The following is an 18,003-nucleotide window of genomic DNA, read 5'->3' as shown; positions in this document are numbered from 1 at the left end:
ATGGAGAATCCTTGCTGAACTTTACTTCTCTTTTGATGTCCAGGCTATTAATTGTCTGAATTCTAGATCCAGATGAAAGAGTCCCTGCTTTGAGAGGTCTAGTAATTTCTGCAGGTACAAGATGAGTTCCTGGGCTAACAAGTCCAAAGAGCCCTCTGGACCAGTCGAAGATTAAGAGGAGGACTTCAACTCTCCCTTTTCCTCTTTTCTGTATCCTTTACTTGAACTGTTTTGAAAGGTAGTAGATTTTTTTCTCTGCCCCGGATATTATTTCCATTGCCGTGGAGAAGCTTTGACCTCTAGTTACTCCCTAGTTTTGGAAGGGTTTTAAACACTGGTGCCTCAACCAGAAGCCACCTCTAATGGGAAATAGGAGCAGATTCCTCTGTGAGCACCAAAACTGCCCCCTACCAGGTTACTTGCACCATCTTCTGAAGCAGCAGGAATTGGCCACTGCCCTAGACAGTGTGAACATAGGAATGGCAATATGGAATGGGACCAATGTTTTTATTAAAACCCATCACTGAAAAAGATGTCAAAGTGAACTAAAACCATGTGAACACTGACATTTTGAAAGACTGCCTTTCAAATATGCATCCCACCCTGAAAGGCTTGCTTTCAGAGTCGAGAGTGAAAATTGGGTTGTGTTCAGCATATGTTTTGTACTTCCCTGCCCACGAAGGGACATTTGGAAATGATCAAAGAATGACACCTAAATTTGTATTGCATCAGGGGAGTAGTTCTAGGTTCTCAGAAAGAATTTTTGCAGGCATATCTTGAGAAACCCCATCGGGGTGAAAGCTGATGCATGCAATCAGCACTCATAGCTATTGGGGCTAGTTGGTTATAAATGATCACTGCCAGGAAATGACTAATGAATTGAAGTTTAGGACTTTTGTAACTTTTACCATGTTGGTAAAGTTATGACCAACCATGTCTGTTTTGATTCCTGGGTGAGCAATTCTTGGCATTTAGTTCAGAAAGCTCTTCCTGATTTTGAACAACTGGTGGCTGTGAATTCTTCTCAGCAGCTGTCCAGTTGGGAATGAGTTTGCTTCTCTGGACAGGTCAAACTATGGTATGTTGTCTAGGTATGTAACTTACAACCTGTGTTTTATAGCATCTACCAGCCATTTTTTAAGACTCTGGGGGCGGGGAGTGGATCAGACGGAAGAGTCTTGTAGAGAAATTGTGAGTTCTCATGTACAAATGCCTTTATCATTTTGAGGATTTACTAAAAAAATATCCATGATAAAATGGGAAGGCACTGGACTGCTGCGGGGTGGCTGGGAGCTCTGGGGCCTCCACCGCCCATCCGGGCTCAGAGCTCCAGGGTCCCCCTGCCCCCTACCCAGTTCCGGGGAGGGCTGCCGGGGTCCCCCTGTCCCCTCCCCAGTGGTGGGGAGTGCTTCCATGATCCTCCAACCCCGTAGCCGCGGAGGGCAGGGAGCGGCCAGGGGTCCTTCTGCCGCACAGCGGCAGCGTGTGGAGAGCTGGCGGGAGTCCCCCTGGCCCATGGTAGTCAGGGAGCTGGTGGGATCCCCCTGCCTGCAGCGGCTAGGAGCTGCGGGGTACCTCCACTATCTTCAGGCAGCAGGGATACATTAATGCTCCCTGCCACTGCACGAGGCAGCGGGACCCTGCAGCTCCCAACTGCCAGGGCTGAAGTCACGGCGGTCTTTGGAAGTCACAGATTTCGTGACTTCCACAACCTCTGTGACAAAACCATAGCCTTAACTATGAACAGGCAGAGTCTAATTTGCTCTCTCTAGAGCTGCCTCACTGCTTATCCCTATGCTGGCTGGACAGGTCTGCCATGAGTGAATGGAAGCAGAGGAGTCCCAGAAGGGAGGTACTGCTAGCTGCAGATCCAGGTGATTGAACCCACCACTCTACCAGATACCTGATCTTGGGGAAGAGGACTAAGAAATATTATAAATCACTATTGCAATAAAACAAATACCAATTAAAATAAGATAAAATGGTCAGGAGAAACTGAACCATCAACTTGTTCAACTGCTGGAGGCAGAAAATCTAGTGGCCAGAGATGAAGGGTTGGGTTTAGTCCCTGAGCCTGCAATAAACGACACTGGACCACCTCCAAAATTGCATAGGTGGGGACATTAACTATTAGTGATGAATAAGGAGAGAATCTGTACAATGGAAAGAAACTGGTCAAATCAAGTTAGTGAGTAATTATCATTTGGTAATCAATTTGCAATGCAGTATTTTTGACCTAAGGTACAGTGCAACAATACACTGTCTCAAAACACGCAAAAGAAACTTTTTGTAACAACATAGTTCTTGTTTAGACAGACAGTTTAGTCTTCCCCAAAGGTGTAATATCCATACTGGCAGATGACCTATTCAGTATATGATGAATGTTTGTAAAGTGCTTTGGAAATGGACAGCGCTACTGTATACAAATCCTAAATAACTTAACATATCAAAAACATGTACTACACTTTTTTGAAACATATGTTAAGTACTTCTCTGTTTACAGAACAGTAGAATAAATTATTACATACAACCTGGCTGACTGTCCAAAGTGCAAGTAAGAGCTTCCCCTTAACAGGCTTAATACAGGCTCTTTAGAATAGATTTTATATTGCATATTAACGAATATGGGAAAAAAGAGAACTAACCCTGTAGAGGGGGTGGCATTTGTCCTTGAAACATGGTGCCAAATGAGCATAGATCTGCAGGCTATAGTAATAACTTGCCAGCTGGAGAGATAAAGCAGAATGTGACTGCTTTTCAAAGCACTTGTTGGCATCTACCACCTAGGAGAAAAAGGACATTAACTTAGATGAAAGAATTAACAAGTTTATAATTGTAAGCGCACAAGCTTCTAGAAGCTGGTCTTGAATGATGGTTTAGAAACAGAACTGACTACATGTGTTTTTCTCCTCCCTAAAAGGGATTTAATACATAGCAAAAATGGACATAACTGCATCAAAATACGTAACAAAAGACCACCTTTATTACACTAGCTCCTGTCTTGAGGCTACCGCAAAATATCACTCAGCTAAATACAATTCTGATCCCCCTTTATTAAAATGCTACCTTCCAAATTTGTCAGCTGCATTTGAGTTATTGTTGTGCAAAAAGGCTTGACAAGTTAATTTTAATATCAGGATGTATACCAGCACTCACGACACAACAGTTCAGTAATATCTGTTCAGATTTTCTTCAATGTAATCAGCCCAAAGCTGGATTTTGTAGAGATGAAGGATATGAATTTTAAGCCCAAAGGAACAGGTTTCCAAAATTATAAGCGAACAAATATATGAGAGGCTAACATTTGTGCATACACACATAAAAGTAAACTTACCTGTGGTAATGCAAGTAGGTAGGCAAGAGATAAGGTCATATCATTTGGTAAAGCATCACTAGCCAGTTGTAACAGAACTGAAATACAGGGGGGAGAGGGGAAATAAAGCTTTGATTACTGACCCATCTTCCCTTACACTTAGCAAGTAAAATATTCATCATGTAACCATATTTTTAGACTCTAGCTTGAAGCATTCTATATATGTTTAATTTAACATTAATCAGTGCAATCCAGGAAAAGATAATGTGTAGTGTGACGGGGCAAGGCCAGATGGCTATAGAAAAGTAGTGGGAGATAGATATATTAGCTCCAGGCTAAACAAATCCCTGGTATCAGGATAAGTTAAATGGCAGCTGTTTCAGGTCAATTAAGACACCTGGGGCCAATTAAGAACTTTCCAGAAGGCAGGGAGAACACTAGGTTGATTGGGACACCTGAAGCCAATCAGGGACTGGCTGAAACTAGTTAAAAGCCTCCCATTTAGTCAGGTGGGTGTGGATGGTCAGGAGCTGTAGGAGGAAATTGTGCTGTTGGAGACTGAGCAGTTCACACCATATCAAGCACAAGGAAGGAGGCCCTGAGGTAAGGGTGAAGTAGAGCCTGAGGAAGTGGGGGCTGCTTTAGGGAAGTAGCCCAGGGAATTGTACGTGTCATGTTTCTAAAAAGTCAGCTACCATAGCTGATACTATGAGGGTCTCTGGGCTGGAGCCTGGAGTAGAGGGTGGGCTTGGGCTCCCCCCCAGATTAATCACTGAGACTGGGAGACAACAGAGACTGTGCAAGGGAGGATAGCTTCTCCTCACCTCCCTCGCTGGCTTATGATGAAAATGGCTGAGTAGACTGTAATCCTTGTCTCGAGAGAGAGAAGGGTTACGTGGAGGGTCACAGTGAGCCTCTGAGGCTAGCGAAATCCGCCAGGAAATGCGGGACCCACGGAGACAAGGACAGAGCTTTGTCACAGTTAAACTGCAATCCTGATTTACCTTAACTTCCAGGCAAAGCATTTATACATTAACCAAAGTTGTACATTAACCAAAGATGAAATACTGCAGTATCAGATCCCAAACTGCTGAAACATTTTCTGCACTGATTTACAACAACTAAATCTGTTGGTTGTAAAATCAAGGCAGTAGTATAAAGTTATGAGCATCAAAGAAAACCAAGCAGAGGAATAATGTAAAATACATTGTTTCCTGAAGCTAGAGCATCACATTTACTTGAAAGCTGCACACAACAAAAATCTCAATTATTAATCAACTTTTCATCTTTAAATAAAAAAGCAACATAGTATTGTGTTATTTTAAAGGAAGACCTGTACAATTAAGTATTGATAAAGAAGAAGCAAAGAAGCTGGTCCAGATGATACATATTCTAAAAAATTAAGAAAATTAGCTAACTGTTTCACTGACAATTATTTCTGAAAGCTGTTTGCCAACTGATGAGATACCAAAAGACTGCAGAGAAATTGTGGTTGTGATCCAAAGTCCATTGAAGTCAATGGGCTTTACATTAGCCCCTAATGTAGTACTGATTTTCAAATAAGACACAATTTTCCTGGCCAGTGCTTTCCTATCAGAAGAGAAGAATCACAGAGATCCTAGAGGACACTAGGAGAATGAGCAATAAGTATTGTTACGAACGAACTTCATCTGACAAACTGTGAGAGTCTCCATTCAGGATAAGCCAAGCCCTCTCTACCTCTGAGACCACAGCACGTTTTCTGCTCTTGGCTTTCCACTTCTTCTTCCCTGCCAGGCAGATGACTGGGGACAGGAGAGTGCCTGAGGAAAATCTTGAGTTCAACACTCAAGAAACAAATTTGCTGGTTCCCTTTCAGGGCATTTAAATTTCAAATTAAACTGGCTGAGAGGAAAAAATTTAAGAGTCAAGATGTCCAAGAAATGTCATTGATGAAGGTCTGCATCCTGCCATTTGCACTACTTTGGAAGCATTTAATTAGGACTTCTGATCTTAGGTGTTACACGATAAACACCAATAAAACATACCAATACAAAAAGAAATCAGTGTTTAACCAATAAAACATCAGAAAATGCACCACAAATGGTTACTTGTACCTAAGGGCTTCAGGGGCATGCACAGGAATTTAAACGTCACTGCTTTTGGAGGGGCATGTTCTGTGCCCCTGCCCCAACCACAGAGAAGTTCTGCGCTGCAGCGAATTATTGGGGCAGCCCACGCCGCTGCTTGGCCCCCCACCCCTTGTGCAGTCCCTGAATGGCTTGTTTAACCAGACCTGTCATGCAGACTACAGGGGTGTGATTTCTAAAGTACAGTAAAGAGTTGCATATATTTGGTTTGTGCAGATCCTGCAAATGTGCACTAAACGTTCCCTAGTGCACTTTAACCTAGTGCTGTTTGAAACATTACAAAGAGATTACTCAGAGTATATACTACTGCAATGAGTAATGCATACAATATACATTATTCATTATACATTATTCATTACCGTATATATAAAAGACATTTACAAAAGCCCCCCAAAACACTGATTTTCTGTCACTGCATAAAACTCAAAAAATTGCTAAAAATAAACCCGGACAAAATGAAATTAATAAATCCCATTAAAAAGTAAGTCTTTACATGTAATATAAATCTGGGGAAAGCAGAGAGGGTAGACCTATGCCCCAGGCAGGATAAAAGTCTGCCTTCAGTCATTTAAGAGAAACTGGAAAACTCATGGTTATAAGGCATGCAGGGGACAAAGGATCTTGTCTACTCTATGTAGCCATCCTACTTCTAAGTTCACTGCTCACTTCGGGAAGATGTAATAATGTTTCCATCAGTAGATCTCAACGCACTTTACAAAGAGGTCAGTATCATTATCCCCATTTTACAGATGGACTAGTGAGGCAAAGAGGTGCAGTGACTTGCCAAAGGTCACCCAGCAAACCAGAGGCAGAGTCAGAAACAGAACCCAGGTCTTCTGACTCCTGGTGGAGTGCTTAATCCATTAGATCACAGTGACATTATGTGTACTTGTACTTTCTTCCCACTCATTGTGCCTCTCGTGAATTCTGTAGCATCTGCTTTGATTTTTGTAATCTCCTCAAAACTAATATTCAACCCACTCAACCTAAATATTAAATTTTTAAAACCAGTCTCAGTTCCAAGAATCACGTACAAACTTTTGTAAACACACTTTTAGAAAACGTGGATCAAACACTGAAATGAGGAATAATTATTAATCTGCCAAAACCACATTTACTTTCTCTATTATTTGCAGAGCAGGAGTTTGATTTCACCAAAATATACAATAACGATAACCCCTGCATGCTTAGCACCCTGCCCCTTTTAACAGCCTTGACAAAACTTACAATTTAGGTCAACATAGCTACATCTCTCAGGGGTGTGAAAAAGCCATACTCCTGAGTGCTGTAGCTATGTCCAGCTAACACCCATTGTAGTTGCAGTTCGGTTGACAGAACAATGCTTCCATCAATCTAGTTACCACTGCTTCGGGATGTGGAGTTCCTACAATGACGGAAAAACCTCTGCATCGCCGACATCTGCGTCTACACTACGAGGTTATGCTGACATAGCTACAGCACCATAGCTATGCTGCTATCGTCCGTGTATTATACACATGGCCTAAAAGGAGATTTGATACACTCTGATACTCCCTGATCCAAGAACCACTCCTGTGGGCTCCCTACCAAGGGGCCTGTGTATTTCAGCCTCTTCTTGTGAACTCCTCATCCCAGGGGAGTGGGATTGCTTATGTGGTTACTTCATTTAAAATGAAAAAGTTTGGAGGACTATTTATAATTGCAGGTTGCCACTGGACTTCCATCAAACTGTGGTGGTTGTGATGTTCTCCCTCAGCCAGATGCAATAAGCAAGTCTTTGGATGCCACGTGACCACAGAGGTTGCTCAGGTGGCACCAGGCCACAGGTACCAAGACTACAAATGTGATCATCACAATCTATGCTGATAACTTGGCTTTTGACAAAAGCTTCTAGCTCTGGCTAGACTCAACGTGTCCTGGATCCTGTCTGAGTTAAGATATCTAACAGAGCTCCTAACATAGTTACTATTAAAATCTGAATGTTGTTGCTTTTGCAACTAAGGTTATTTGTGATGTTCCCTATGTTCAGGGCAGGAAATACAATAGTAAGGCTAACTTGCATAGGAATTTGTTAACATTTTATTGATGTTTTCTAGCTATAGAGAGGCTGGTATTCTAGGTTGTGTGTTTTGTTTGTTTTTTTTTTCCTTGAAAATCCTAATTAACCCAGAACCTGCATGACTAATCTTTGGATCTTTTTCAAAATATTGTCCTTAATGAGCCAATTGTCCAGGTACACAAACACCATACTCCTATGTAGTTAGCCACTCAGTACTCCCAAGCAATTGTGTGAACAACCATGGCACCAAGACAAGGCCAAAAGGCAATCTATTATTCTATTCAGGTTCCTGTACCATGCTCATCGGCACGGTGCCCAAGTGCTTTCCAAGACTGCATTAAGCAGTATGACTAGTGACAGTCATATACCGTTTTTTTCCTTCTTTTCCCCTTTTCCTAATGGAAAAGTTGCATGTGGATTTTAAAAAAATACATTATAGTATACAATATATTTTTATACAGATTGTGTTATAGATTTATATTAGTGAAAGCAAGGTCAAAGAAGCTTGCCTTGAACTTGGACTGGAAAGCGGTGAGGAATGTGGTTGTTCTTAGACCCTTAAGGAGTTGGTTCTGCAATCTTAGACTAGCTCCTGAGAATAAACTAATTTGCTCCCTTACTGGAAATCTGAGATACATTCTGAAGCACTTAGACGAGAGGAAGTGATCAGGAACAGTAAGCATGGATTCACCAAGGGAAAGTCATGCCTGACTAATCTAATTGCCTTCTATGATGAGATAACTGGTTCTGTGGATGAAGGGAAAGCAGTGGACATGTTATTCCTCGACTTTAGCAAAGCTTTTGACACGGTCCCCCACAGTATTCTTGTCAGCAAGTTAAAGAAGTATGGGCTGGATGGAAGCACTACAAGGTGGGTAGAAAGTTGGCTAGATTGTCGGGCTCAACGGGTAGTGATCAAGGGCTCCATGTCTAGTTGGCAGCTGGTATCTAGCGGAGTGCCCCAAGGGTCGGTCCTGGGGCTGGTTTTGTTTAATATCTTCATTAATGATCTGGAGGATGGTGTGGATTGCACCCTCAGCAAGTTTGCGGATGACACTAAACTGGGAGGAGTGGTAGATACGCTGGAGGGTAGGGATAGGATACAGAGGGACCTAGACAAATTGGAGGATTGGGCCAAAAGAAATCTGATGAGGTTCAACAAGGACAAGGGCAGAGTCCTGCACTTAGGATGGAAGAATCCAATGCACCGCTACAGACTAGGGACCGAATGGCTAGGCAGCAGTTCTGCAGAGAAGGACCTACGGGTGACAGTGGACGAGAAGCTGGATATGACTCAACAGTGTGCCCTTGTTGCCAAGAAGGCCAATGGCATTTTGGGATGTATAAGTAGGGGCACTGCCAGCAGATCGAGGGACGTGATCATTCCCCTCTATTCGACATTGGTCAGGCCTCATCTGGAGTACTGTGTCCAATTTTGGGCCCCACACTACAAGAAGGATGTGGAGAAATTGGAGAGTCCAGCGAAGGGCAACAAAAATGATTAGGGGTCTGGAACACATGACTTATGAGGAGAGGCTGAGGGAACTGGGATTGTTTAGTCTACGGAAGAGAAGAATGAGAGGGGATTTGATAGCTGCTTTTAACTATCTGAAAGGTGGATCCAAAGAGGATGGGTCTAGACTATTCTCAGTAGTAGAAGATGACAGGACAAGGAGTAATGGTCTCAAGTTGCAGTGGGGGAGGTTTAGGTTGGATATTAGGAAACACTTTTTCACTAGGAGGGTGGTGAAACACTGGACTGCGTTACCTAGGGAGGTGGTGGAATCCCCTTCCTTAGACGTTTTTAAGGTCAGGCTTGACAAAGCCCTGGCTGGGATGATTTAGTTGGGATTGGTCCTGCTCTGGGCAGGGGGTTGGACTAGATGGGCCAGAGGTCCCTTCCAACTCTGTTGTTCTATGATTCTATGACATGGATGTATCATCACCAGATGTGAATTTAAGCATCTTCATAGTCCAATATACATAATAAGTAGCCCTCTTCAAACTGACATGATTGCTCCCAAACACTGCACTGTGAATTTTTCTGTAACCCAATAAAGATTGGGGAGGCTCAGAGGTACAGAATTGGGCTATAACTGTTTTCTGGGTCATCTGAAAGTAACTGGAACTAAATCTCTTCCATTTTCCACCCACTGGCAATGTCTGAGTGATGTTCTTCATAAGACAACAAATTTCCTGATTTGTTGGTTTTTTAGTGCATTTGAAAGGAGCAGTTTGGTGGAATTTCTCTGAAGTGGATCTTCTGTCTCTTTTGATAATTCTGAAGACACCGGTTATCAAAATAATTTGAAGTCATCAGGGATAAAAAGCCTATAGTTTCCCTTTAAAAGAGAGATTCTTCTCCAAGTATGCTGTAAAAGCCTTGAAACTTGCTCCAGAGCTCTTATAAAATGTAAGCTTTTTGCTCATTATGGACAACTTATCTGTATGTATATATATTTCTTCTTACTATATGTTCCGATGAAGTGGGCTGTAGCCCACGAAAGCTTATGCTCTAATAAATTTGTTAGTCTCACAGGTGCCACAAGTGCTCCCGTTCTTTTTATAAGTAAAGCTATTATTCACCAGCTCTATATTCCTGGTGACAAAGTATTTCAAAGGCAACATAAAGCTGATGAACAACAGTGCTACATGCATTTGCTCAGACTGCTTAAAAGACAAGCACTAATACATGCAAAGGTATTATGCATCAGCCACCTACTACTGATTTTATGCTACAGTATGATACAACTATGATCAATTCGACTCAAGCAGCCAGACTTCTTTACTCCATAGACTTACTCTGCATTCATCCAAAAATACATTACCCTTCAGTTGGCCGCTTTCCGCACTGGCCAGGTACAGACAGTCGAAGTGCACATCCCTTCGGTTCAGGGGGTGTGGGTCAGGTTTACCGAAAACACACACACACACACACACACAGTCCCGTGCCTTCGTTCTTTTTATCTGATCTGACGGCTGTGTTTTAGAACAGACCAACCAATCAGGGTGGGCCACATTGTTTATGTGGTTGCCCTAGTTGTATAATTGATGAGTATTTAATTTTTTTGTCCAATTGTTAGTACTTCGTATAATTGAGGGCTATTTATTTTCGGTAGCCAATTAGATTTTGAATGTGGGTAATTTGGGGTTGATAAGTACATAGGAGTCAGCATAAATTGTTATCTGGTTGCAGCACGTCCTGACCACAAGCCACAATCTTAAGCTTTGTTTTTGCAAGGCTTGCGTTTTAAAGCATACAGAAGTTTGAGGCCTAACATTTGCAATACTTCTATTTTGTTCAAGCTTGACAAGACAGTTCCTCAATTTATTCACAACTTGCAGTCTATTACTTGCATACCAAAATGAAGATGACTGGTCTGATTTTAGGGTTCCCTTTTAAAAAAAAAACCAAAAAAACCAAAACACAACCTGTATATCTGACAAAAACTAAAGAAATAAATTCAGGAGACAAGTATTTTGGTTGTATGCCTTCATTACTAATCACTGAAGGAGTTTTGCCAAAACTCATATCTTCATCAAACTGCAAAGCCTATAATAATGAAAAGAGGGAAAAAATAACGGCTTATGGTCCTGTGACCCAATCTGAGATGTCCTGAGAAAACTCATACCATCTTAAAAGGAGGCTGCCATTTACCCATCATTCTAGGTGATGCTCACAAAACTGCCAGATACTCATATTATGTGCAGCCTTTACTTTTCTATCCACGTTCCAATAAATTAAATTATAACACTGTCAGCGCACACTGGGCATTGATGTTCCAAAATACCCAATTGAAGAAACTAAAGAATTTGTGACTATAAAATATTAGAGTCACTGATGGATTTGCCAAACTTTATTATTGCTTGTGTGTTTTTCTTTTCTTCTGGAACAGCTCTTGGATGCATAAAACAGTTTGCATTTTAACAAACATTGTTAGACATTAGAAAGGTCCAAGTGTCAATATAATTATGCTCTTTGGTTTTTGTCAGTTTCACTAGAAAAAAAGTTGCACTTCACAAAAGAACCTAGGAGTGAACAACAGGGGATGGATCACTCGATGACTGCCCTGTTCTGAAGCACCTGGTATTGGCTATTGTCGGAAGACAGGATATGGGGCTAGATGGACCATAGGTATGACCCAATGTGGCTGGTCTTATGTTCTTATGCAGAACTCTCTGTGGAAAAATTACTGTGTTTGTGTAGAACTCAAAGCATTTCTATGAAAATCTGGAAAATTTCAATTCATTTTTCATTGTGATTACTGAAAACGCTAAGGAAACCTCAGGACCTAAACTGTTTACTATGCACTTAGAAACAGATCCAGTGTCTACTGAACACAATGGACGGGCTACATGTTCAAGCAAATGAAGATCAATCTGAACTTGAAGCCATCCCCTGCCCTGAAACCACTGGGGATCAATGACAGTGATCTGGGACTATGCTCAGGCTTGCTTCAGGAGCTGACTTCACTAGCAGCCTCCTGGCACAATACTGGCCATTAGCTGCAACAAATTTCTAATTCTACCTGTAGTGGGGCAGTTGCCCCACTTTGGCAGAGGAGGGGTTAACAGCAGCCCTTGCAGTGGCTGCGCAAAACCCAGTCAATCAGAGAAGGGCAGAAAGGCAGCCAATCAGGGCCAGGCTGGGCCCTATATAAAGGCTGCAAAGCAGAAGAGACAGGAGTCTCTCCCTGACAAGCAAGGGAAAAAGACTGGCTCCCAGAGATAGCACCTTAGATAGAGCAGCACTGGGCAGGCTCAGGGGAACAGAGGAAAAGCTCCAGCCTGATACCTGCCAGGCTCAGGCCCCTGAAAGAAAGGGCCGAGAAGGTGCAAGGGCCAAAGGGGAGGTGGCCCCGGGAGCGCAAGCAGTAGAGGGCAGAGAAGGAGAGCAGGATATGGCTGCCGCCAGAGGGTCCCTGGGCAGGATCCAGAGTAGCGGGCGGGCCTGGCCCCCTCTCCCCCTTACACTACACCTGGCCATGGAGGAACATGGCCCAATACAGACTGTGGCTTGCCCCTGATGCCAGGGGCTAGACTCTGGGGCTGCAGTTGGTCACGAGGGCAGGTACAAATTGAGAACTTGTGGATACCCCTGGAACGGGAGAGAACCGAGTGGGGCACAGCCAGAGGGCTCTGTCCAGAAAAGGACCCTGCAAGCCAGGGAGCAATGCGGGTCCCAGAGAGCACCGCAGAGCAGAGCAACGGGTGGGACACCACCTGCAGAGGGTGCTCCATGGCTGAATGAGCTAATTCCCAGGCCAACCAGAAGGAGGTGCAGCGGTGGTGAGTCTGAGCCCCATTACATACCCCATCTTCTACTACATCACCAAACCTCCAGGTTTGTATGGGGAAGATTTAAAAAAAAAAAAAAAAAAAAAAAAAGTGTGGACACATGGCCAGTCTTGGCTAGCAGAAAAATCACTTCTGGATGCCAAAAATACAGTCTGGCCACACCCATAGCATACCAGGAGAACCAGTAACACTACAATTAACCAAAGATGTGTGGGAGCAACACACGTGTAGAATACTGTCCACATCCAAGAGAGGCCTTATATTCTTCAGTGGAATGGCAGGGGATCCAATCCATTCCCTCTGTCTCACCTGAACTGGCTAATCAGAGCATCATGGGTGCCATGCAAAGCCCTGACCCACCAAACCAGCAGCCTCTACCTCCCATCCACATGTGGAAAAGGAGAAGAGTGCAGCCAAAGGCTGTGAGCATGTCAGATGCACCCTACCCCTCTCAAGAAAGAAGGGGGGACATCCTCTAAATTAAAATTCAAGGTAAATTGATAGGCCCGTGTCATTGCAACCATTGTTTAGATGGTGTGAACAGCAATGAAGTCTGTCGGTTTCTGCATATATAGTTCCTCAAATAACAATCCTGTAATAATGTCCTCAAACACACCAGGTGTCAGTGGCTGGTTTCAGGAGGTCTGCAAAACCCTAAGCCCCAGCACCCCCGGGGCAGAAACCACAAGCCCATGGGCAGAGTGTTGGAGATACGGGGGGTGGCATTGTCCCTCCAAATTTAACCAGAGCAAGGCAGTCCCAGGGGCAGCTCCACACACAGCCTTACCTCCTCCCCTACCCCAGTTCCTGGCCAGGTAAGAGGTGGGAAGCCAGAGCCGGGCAGTGAGAGGCGGCTGCTACCTTGGCTGCTCTTTCCATCTCCTCCTGATGCTGCTGCCTGGGGCTTCAGCTCCTCCTCAGCTCCCAGCCCCCTGTGACTGCTCGTGCAGCCGGTAAGAGCCACCTGGGGCCATCAGAGCCCTCGAGAAGCAGCCCCCCCGTTCCCCCTCCAAACCAGACAGGCTGGGTGGCCTCCTGAGGTGAGTCGGCGGTGGAGGTGGGGCTCCCTCCCTAGGACCCGCCAAGCCCTGCCCCCCCCACCATAATAGAAGTCAAACTGCACCTATGCCCAAGCTCCCCCCACCCCCACCAAGCAGCCAGAGCCCCGAGGGCCCCCCTCCCTCCACTGGGACCTGGAGTTTGTATAGCATGTTGGGTGGGCCTCAGGTTTATAGCAAATGTTGTTACTATATTTAATGTGTGTTTTAATACTGATTCATGGTAAGACACATAATTCATAAATCCTGCCTACTGATACAGCCTACAGAACTCGGCACTGAAATGAAACATATTTGATTCCTGAAGGTTCACACCTCATATCACAGTGACAATTCTTCTAACTTGCTCCAGCCAGTCCCTCCACCCTCCAATACAGCTACACCTAACACAATGAATGCAGCTAGAGTGCATGGAGAGACATGCTGCAATTAAAATTTGTGGAACACAACATGAACAATGACACTGTCCCACGGCACTTCATCATGCCTACTGACTATGGCATCAGCTTTATTGAACTATTCCCAGTATCTATTGCCAGCTAGAGAGGGACAGAGTTACGGTTGCATTGTGGTTCTTATTTGCCTTTTGATAATTTAACCTTTAGAATCCTCGTTTTCAAGCTTTTATCCAGAACTATAAGGGCTAGAAGCCTAATAAAATAAAGCAGAGTTTCTCAATCACTAGAAGCGAGAGCTTTATGAAAATATTGTGAGCCTCATGATTAAATTGTGAGAGTTTACTCACATTTCATGTGATCTAATACACTAATTTGTCATGCCAGAACTCTCCACAGAGTAACGCATTAGACAGACATCTTCCTTCAAAGGACACTAACAGCATGTAAATATTTAAACAGTTCATTTCTTAAACCGGCAGGAGGCAACTAAAGTGAAAAAGATATATAATCATAGCTAGGAGAAAAAATGGAAGTACTAACATGAGAATGTTTCACTTTTTATGACACACCCAAGGTAGGTGAGGATGCGGGAAGGGACAAGCTTTCGAGCTTCACAGAACTCTTCTTTTTGTCTGGGGAAGATAACCAGAGTGTCTAAGCCAAACAGAAGTTGGGACAGGACTGTTAAACATATGGGGTTCACACATACTGTAGCACACCAATTAAGGGTTAGCAGGTAATAGAGCGTGCTACAAACTGATTTAATGAGCCTTAAAACAAGTGTCTCTTAAGTCCACAGCTTTTAATGTCTAGCACACTTATGAATTTAAGTTCCCAGGTTTGTCTTTTGAAAGTGTTGTGCACATCTCCTTTAAGGATGAGGACTGAGCAGTCAGATGTGGGGTGATCGCTTTGTGAAAGGTGTTCACCAACGGGTGACACGGTGTTTTTGTCTTATTTTTCTGAGAGAGTTTATTTAAGGGTGTAATGATTGTCTGGCTTCACCCATATTGGTGTTATTGGGCTTCACCCATACTGGTATTCACCCGTATTTAAGGGTGTTGGGGCATGTGATCCGCTGGATTAGGTACACCATATGTTGGGATAGGTATGTATAGGATCCATGGATATTGAAAAGTGTTTTGTGGGCGTAACGATCATTGTAGCAGTGGAGATATGTCTGCAGGTTTTTCATCTTTTCTGGCAGGGTCTGGTGCCACTTTAAGTAGGTTTGTCCTGGTCTGTGGGGAGATTGCTTCTGATGAGCTTGGCAAGGCCGGAGGTTTGTTTGAAGGCCAGAAGAGGGGGTTCGGGAAAGATTTTTTTTCAGGATGTGATCCTTTGTGGGTTGTAATTGTTTGATAATACCCATAGGGGTTCCAGTGTAGGGTGGTAGAAGCCAATTAGGGGTATTAGAGTAGCAGCTGTGTTAGTCTGTATTCGCAAAAAGAAAAGGAGTACTTGTGGCACCTTAGAGACTAACCAATTTATCTGAGCATAAACTTTTGTGAGCTACAGCTGCTGTAGCTCACAAAAGCTTATGCTCAAATAAATTGGTTAGTCTCTAAGGTGCCAAAAGTACTCCTTTTCAATTAGGGGTATGTGGTCATTGTTTTCTCCCCCCTCAGTACTGAAACAGATTCTCCCGGGGTATCTGAGTGGCCGGTTCTGTGATGCAATCTACTTCCCTGGTGAAGTGTCCTTTTTTAGTGAAGACATTTTTAAGTATGTTTTGAATCACTCTCAGTATAGTCCCTAGATAAATTTTAATTTTGGTAAAGAGAAATTCTAGGGAATCCAGGAATTTTAAATACGAACTATGCACTAAATAAAATAGTGGAAAGAAAACCTATAATTCAAAGATCATTTTAGCAAAGTGGCAAAGAATATTAACTCTAATTGCAATAGATGAACATACCTATCTGCAGATAATCTGATGGACATTTTATTGCACTCCACTGCTTCTCAAACTGTGTCTGTGGACCACTGGAAGTGCGCAGCTATTTCTGTCACAATGGCCAAGCACCTGTGAGCCTTCTAAAAGTGACACTTCCTGATTATTGGTCAATCTAGAACTCTCTTGAGATTTCCAGAGACTCTGCTGACCTACTAGCCTAAAAAAACCCAAAAAAAACAGTTTTTTGCACCCTCCAAGGGTTTTCCACTTTTTATAGATGTTTTCTTTGTTAGAAATTAAACCATGATGAAATTTTTAGAAAATACTAAAATATCACTTTTGAACACTATACTGAATACATGAACATGTACAGTATATACATACACATTATATTATAAATAAAACACACATCACACAAAAAACAATGTACCTTCTGTAGCTGGAAATAGGTCCTCTCCTTCACTTTTAGTTTCTGCTAATTTTCCTGTTCTCAGCAATACTTCTGCAAAACTTTCTGAAGAACTGTGTTGGAATCCAGCATAGGCTACTTCAGACTTACAAAAAAACAAACAAACCACATTTGCATTAATATGACAAAGATAAATATCTTTTTAAAAAAACAAACATGTTTTATAATACGTTACATTAGATACAATTATACAATTTGGTTCTTTTTTTTTTTTTTAATTCTAGATAGAGATCTTATGCAGCAATAGAAAACCTAATAGTTCTCCTGTTAACTTGCTTTTTCCTATTGACTTAATATGTCAAATGAAACCTATGACACTGGTCATCATAAGCGTTGTGAATGTAAACAGACAGTCTAGATAAAGTTTTTCCAAAACAAATTAATGTTGATTTACCTGTCTGCCTAGCTCTCTGATGTAAAGCACGCACTGTGTAAGTCAACACCAAGCAAACTTCATTTGCATGTTAAGTCAACACAGGGATGAGAGAGAGAATATGGCATTAGCACACAAAAGAACAAATAGTAGGGAAGAAGAATTTTGTCCGGGAGTATGCTTCAAAGGGATACATTTCAAAGGATTTCTGGAATATGAGGAGGAGGAAAGGAAACCCTTGGTGATCCATTTAACTGAGGAACACTAGTGGCAGAGGGAAGTGATTCATGAAAAATCTGGATCCTGATTTGAATCAGTGAACTCTGCAAAAGGGCTTTGAGGGTGAGAACTGCTTTAGCCAAAGAAATGTAGCTTGCTAGTTATGTTTAGTCTCTTAAAAGCATGTTATACTTTTGTTTTATTTGTAATCAATTCTGATTCTACTACCTTTACGCAATATGAGTTAAAACTCTATCTTCGCTAATAAACTTCTCTTTGTTTTATCGTAAGTAGATCTCTGTACTGTAATAGTAAGCAAAATATGAATTCTTAGTTGAATCAAACAAGCTGGTGTGTACACTGTTTCTTTGGAGACAGCAGACTTGGCAATTACTATGAGGTTCCAGTGACAGGGGCTGGATGCTACCTGGGAACGCTCTTCCAGGGCGCTTGGGAACTGGGGTGGCACAAAGTGTTACCTGCAAGGTAAAGTAAGGGCTGGCATAATCGTGAGAAATTTGTGTGGGGTGTGAAGCAGTTGTCACCAAGTTTAGCACAAGCAAACATCTCTCTCGCTGAGGCGGGGGAGTTACAAGGTCACCCATAGTTTTGAGCTCCTCAGAAAAGTGCACAGTCTTCTTTTAATGCTTCTATAAGTGTACTTTAACTCTTAATGCATCTTAAACTTACTTCTGCAACACAGGGAGCAACAATTAGAGATTCATAAAAGGGATGACAGCTCTGCTTTTCCACTGCAGCATTGGTTCCAGAACTGCTTTTTAATACATCTCCAAATTCTTGGCCCTGGAGG

The 18,003-nt window shown here is 42.7% G+C and overlaps 1 protein-coding gene across 1 annotated transcript in view; it reads right to left on the bottom strand.

Moving 5' to 3' along the window:
- Nucleotides 1-18,003, bottom strand: part of NBAS (NBAS subunit of NRZ tethering complex) — a 347,509-nt gene that overhangs the window by 158,370 nt on the left and 171,136 nt on the right. Inside the window, exons 37-40 of the mRNA XM_074947616.1 lie at nucleotides 17,883-17,996; nucleotides 16,562-16,685; nucleotides 3,335-3,411; nucleotides 2,646-2,783 (exon numbers count right to left, since the gene is read on the bottom strand). Coding sequence (XP_074803717.1) covers nucleotides 2,646-2,783; nucleotides 3,335-3,411; nucleotides 16,562-16,685; nucleotides 17,883-17,996 — 453 coding nt within the window. The remainder of the gene's footprint in view (nucleotides 1-2,645; nucleotides 2,784-3,334; nucleotides 3,412-16,561; nucleotides 16,686-17,882; nucleotides 17,997-18,003) is intronic.

The sequence above is a fragment of the Natator depressus genome, chromosome 3 (genome assembly GCF_965152275.1).
Source record: "Natator depressus isolate rNatDep1 chromosome 3, rNatDep2.hap1, whole genome shotgun sequence".
Lineage (NCBI taxonomy): Eukaryota > Metazoa > Chordata > Testudines > Cheloniidae > Natator > Natator depressus.
Note: the sequence above shows the minus strand (reverse complement) of the source record. Positions and strands in the feature narration are given on the sequence as shown.